Below are 5182 nucleotides of genomic sequence, written 5' to 3'. Positions count from 1 at the left end.
AAAAGCTCCCAAAGATTCCTTCCCCAGTCAGAATTCTCGAAATGGCAAGTCAACAATGGGCGATAACGTTGAGGATACTGGCTTAACATATGTTGTCATGGCTCATCCCATCATCCCCGATCAGAACGAGTTAATCATGCAGTTGATGCAACAGATCACCGGGAGGAGGGTCGAAATACAGAGAAGGCAAGATTTGCCTAATTCGGGTTTTGCTTTGAATGCTCCAGCATACGAAAGGCCTCCACTTCACTTCCTCCTTCAAACACGGAACATGCTCAAAACCCACCCCCAGTCTTGCTCAGAATCCCTCAATCATCGACCTAACCGCCCAAAATCCCCATTATGCCTCCGCCTCTTACCAGATACCGCCTGCTCCTCGTACCAACTCCCAAGCGCCACTTCCTCCTCCAAATGCCAACCTCCAAGCTAGTTCGCCCCCTCAAAACCAAAACATTAACCACCCACAAACTTCTCTCCACCACCAAAATCAGCATACTAGCCTCCAGACTTTCCCTCAAAACTATCAATCCCCTCAAAATGCGAAGAGTCCCTCCATTGCTCCACCCCTACCTCAAAAAGCCACTTTCCAAATCCCAGTCCCCAATGAGCCTTATGCCAATGGTTCTGAGCTCGACCACTATGAGGAGCGAGAGAGAGAGTGGAGGTCAAAGGAAGAGGTCGCCAAGCTGGATATGAAGGAAGAGATCTGAAAGGCCATGAAAGAGTTGCACTGCATTCCTGAAGTCGCCGGGTTGAGTTATGAAGGCCTATGCATCCATTCGAATCTAGACCTCCTGAAAGGGTTTAAGGTGCCAAAATTCGACGTCTTTGGAGGAACAGGAAACCCCTTAGCACACCTGAGGGGCTACTGTGACCAGCTCATGGGAGTTGGAAGAGATGAAGCTTTATTAATGTGGCTTTTTAGTAGAAGTCTGAGTGGAGAGGCTCTGGAATGGTTTACATCTCATGAAACGAGACAATGGCCTAGCTGGAATGCTCTGGCTAAGGACTTTATCGAACGATTTGCCTACAATGTGGAGATCGTTCCTGATCGTTATTCCTTAGAAAAGACGAAGCAGAAATCGAATGAAAGTTACAGAGAATTTTCATACAGATGGAGAAAGGAGGCAACTAGGGTTCGGCCTCCTATGTCTGAGAAAGAAATTGTTGAAGTATTTGTGCGGGTTCAAGAGCCCGATTATTATGATAGAATCATGTTACTCGTTAGATCAAAGTCTGCCGAGATAGTCAAAGTAGGTGAGACTATTGAAGATAGATTAAGAACCGGGAAGATTACTCGTGTTGCTGCCTTACCCGGATCCTCGAGTTTGTTGAAGAAGAAAAGAGAAGATGTGTCTTCTATCTCTTATGAGGGGAAGAAGACCCCAATGAAATCCTCTTCATACCAAGGTCGTTCTCGACCTTCACAGAGTTCATACTCGGCTTGTTATGCACATACTGATTATCAAATTGCTCCCAGTTACCAAAATACCCCTCCCCCTAGTTACCAAAATACCCCTCCCCACAGTTATCAAAATACTCCCCCTCCTATCTACCAAACTCCCCCTCCAATTCACCAGACTCCATCTCATCACTATCGAAATACCGCCCCCAACTGTGCTAACGTTCATGCAAATTACCAAACCCCCTCCTCCAATGTACCAAGCCCCAGCTCCACTTTACCAAAATACTCCCCCGAATTGCCAAGCTCCATAGCCAAATTACCAAACCAATCCATACCCAAGCTATCAAGCCCCCCATCCAAACATTCCAAATTATCGTCAAATGCCTCCCCCTCAACAAGGCAATTATGATCCCCCCCGTCCTAGGTTTGAGAAGAATCCCGCTAGAATTTTAACTCCGCTAATTGAAAGCCGAACAAAGTTATTCGAGCGATTAACTGCGGTAGGATACATTCATCCAGTAGGGCCCAAGCCGGTTGACACTAGCTCAAGGTTTTACAGACCTGATCAGAGGTGTGCATATCACTCCAATGGTGTTGGACATGATACAGAGGACTGTATCAACCTGAAGCACTTGATCCAAGATCTAATTGACCAGAAAGTGGTCTCTCTCCAGACAGTCGCGTCCAATGTCAATAGTAACCCTTTGCCAAATCATGGAGGCATCACTATCAATATGATAGACACAGATGATGATTGGTGTGTGATAAAAGCAATAATTCCGATCGCTCCTGATGAACTGGAAAGGGCTGTAGCTTCGTTATACATTAGAGAGAAGTAAGAGTTTGTGATTCTGACACCTGAGAAGGCTGTTGCCTTGGTGCCAAGAGAAACTCTCGCCTGACCAAGGATTTTGATTGAAACGGCTGCTACCCAGAGTATGGCTAGATCCGACAGATACTACACACCAGAAGAGTTAGCCCAGGGGGTATAGAAAAAAGATCAGTCTAAAAGGCCGATTAGTAAAGCTAAAGTAGAAGAATTCTGAAGAAAGATGCAACCAAAAGATTACTCGATCCTGAAACATCTAGAGAAAACACCAGCTTAGATTTCTGTATGGGCTTTGCTGATGAGTTCACAACTGCATAGGCAAGCTTTGATGAAGGCTTTGGATGATACTTATGTGCCTGTGGGTACCAACAGTGATAATCTTGCAGCCATGATACACCAAGTCATTCGAGGACACCGCATCAGTTTCTTTGAAGACAAGATGCACAACAAAGCTCTGCACGTCACCATTTTGTGACGAGACAAGGTTATAAATTGAGTCTTGGTCGATGATGGATCCGGTCTAGATATTTGCTCACTTTTGACTTTGAAGCAGCTAAACTTGACTTGGGAAAGGTTCACCAGAACCAAGTCAATGTGAGGGCTTTCTATGGAGTGCAAAGAGACATGTTGGGTGCAGTGAACTTGGATATTCAAATGGGTCCTGCGGAATTTAATGTCAAGTTTCAGGTGTTGAGCATCAATACTAGTTACAATTTGCTTCTGGGAAGACCATTTATCCACATGGCTGGGGTTGTGCCTTCTACCCTTCACCAACTAATGAAATTTGTTTGGAAGGACCAGGAATTGGTCATTCATGGTGAAGGGAGCCATTCCAATAGGTATGCGCCGATCGTCGATGAAGTCTTCTGAGGTTGTAATTTCTACATGGTGGAGTTGGTAAATGCCACCGGAGATGATTTGGCTCCACACTTCCTTATGCCTTTTGTGTATAAGATGATTGCTACTGTTATGCTCCGGAGCGGTTTCGAACCAGGTTTTGGATTGGGGAAGCATTTTCAAGGAATTGTCGAGCCTATCCAAATTCCCGCCAAAGGAGCAAAGTTTGGTTTGGGGTATGTCCCCACAAATGATGAAGCAGAGATGAAGAACAACAGTGTTGATCAAGCATTGGTCAAGCCAATTCCTCAGTTGTACCAATCATTTCCAATACGAGAGTATATCGACGATGGTGATCTCGGGGGAGTAATCTGGGCCTTTTTTAGGAGATTGATGCGGTCATCGAGGAAGAGGCTTGGACATCAGGCATCCATGATGCAGAACCTGAGGAGCAATTGCAAAATTGCACCTCCATACCACTCTTGATTTTCCGCTCATCTGGGCAGAAAGTACATGTGTTTATTTTGTTTTTAAAATCAGTGGTAGTCCGAAAGATGCCCGAGACCCACCCTTTATGCAATTTTTACTTGTTTGAGTTTTTAAATTCCCCCGTGATGTTTAAAAAGGCGAAATGGCCCATGGCCATGGCCGAAATTTGTGCTTGTCTCTCCATTTAAATGAAAAGCATCTTTTATTGAAAATTTGTTTATTTACCCAGCTGATTATGTTTTATTTTTCTAACTTTGTTTGTTTATGATTTTAGTAATAATAATTTAAAACCTGTCATGTCCTGTCATGAACTGAGTGAACAAAATGAGGAAGGTGATGACGAATGCGAGGAATATGAAGAAGAAAATGTGGTACCCGTATATGTTGCTAAAGAGTTTCGACAATTCTAGAATCAACACAAGCCAAATCTGGAAGAAACTGAGACTGTGAATCTCGGAGATGAGGAATGTGTCAAGTAGTCAGAATCAGTGTCCATCTGACCGAAGCTCAAATAAGGGACCTGGTTCGTTTGCTTAGATAATACATTGACGTATTTTCCTAGTCTTACAGGGATATGCCAGGGCTGAGTATGAATATGGTGTCTCATAAATTACCGATCAATCCAGATTTCAGTCCGGTAAAGTAGAAAACTCGGAAGTTCAAGCCGGAATTGATTTTGAAGATCAAAGAGGAGATTACGAAGCAGATTGAGTCTAAAGTGGTGGAAGTGATGCAGTATCTGACATGGTTAGCTAATGTTGTTCTGGTTTCCAAGAAAGATGGAAAGATCAGAATTTGTGTCGACTACAAAGACCTCAACAAAGCAAGCCCAAAAGATAATTTTCCATTGTCAAACATCCACATTCTCATTGATAACTATGCTAAACATGAGATGCAGTCATTTGTAGATTGTTATGCAGGTTATCATCAGATCCTGATGGATGAAGAGGATGCAGAAAATACAACTTTCATTATGCCTTGGGGTGTATATCATTATCGGGTGATGCCTTTTGGTCTCAAGAATGTCGGTGCCACTTATATGAGGGCTATGATGACCATATTTCATGATATGATTCATAAGGAGATCGAGGTGTATGTAGATGACGTTATAATCAAATCCCGCGAGAGTTCGGATAACTTGACTCATTTAAGGAATTTTTTTAATTGTCTGCGTCGATACAATTTGAAGCTAAATCCCGCTAAATGTGCTTTTGGAGTGCCAGCTGGCAAGTTATTGGGATTTATAGTCAGTAGGAGGGGCATAGAGCTTGACCCTTCCAAGATCAAGGCGATTCAAGAATTACCTCCTCCAAAGACCAAGAAAGAGGTGATGAGTTTTCTGGGAAGGTTGAACTACATTAGTCGGTTCATAGCTCAATCCACCGTGGTGTGTGAGCCCATCTTTAAGTTGCTGCAAAAAGACGCCCTGACAAAATGGACCGGAGAATGTCAAATTGTTGTTGATGCCATAAAGAATTATTTGTCCAATCTGCCAATGTTGGTTCCTCCACGATAAGGGATCCCATTGTTGCTATATCTGTCTGTCTCGAATAACGCATTTGAATGCGTGCTTGGTCAACATGATAAAACTTGGAAGAAGGAGCGAGCCATTTATTACTTGA

At 43.5% G+C, this 5182-nt stretch overlaps 1 protein-coding gene across 1 annotated transcript; it reads left to right on the top strand.

Moving 5' to 3' along the window:
- Positions 1-716: 716 nt before the first annotated feature.
- On the top strand, positions 717-3104 carry LOC107060576 (uncharacterized). Its single transcript, XM_015308595.1, has 4 exons — positions 717-1479; positions 1910-2240; positions 2553-2656; positions 2788-3104. Exons 1-4 carry the CDS (start codon positions 717-719, stop codon positions 3102-3104), a joined length of 1515 nt encoding a protein of 504 aa, XP_015164081.1.
- The last annotated feature ends 2078 nt before the right edge of the window (positions 3105-5182 follow it).

The sequence above is a fragment of the Solanum tuberosum genome, unplaced genomic scaffold, assembly GCF_000226075.1.
Source record: "Solanum tuberosum cultivar DM 1-3 516 R44 unplaced genomic scaffold, SolTub_3.0 scf00005, whole genome shotgun sequence".
NCBI classification, from domain to species: Eukaryota; Viridiplantae; Streptophyta; class Magnoliopsida; order Solanales; family Solanaceae; genus Solanum; species Solanum tuberosum.
This window is presented reverse-complemented; position numbering and strand designations above follow the sequence as displayed.

Coding starts and splice junctions, on each gene's coding strand:
- LOC107060576 (XM_015308595.1), top strand. CDS start 717: ATGAAAGAGTTGCACTGCATTCCTGAAGTCGCCGGGTTGAGTTATGAA. Junction 2,241..2,552: donor TCGTTATACATTAGAGAGAA/GTAAGAGTTTGT, acceptor ACAACTGCATAG/GCAAGCTTTGATGAAGGCTT. Junction 2,657..2,787: donor CATTCGAGGACACCGCATCA/GTTTCTTTGAAG, acceptor ACTTTGAAGCAG/CTAAACTTGACTTGGGAAAG.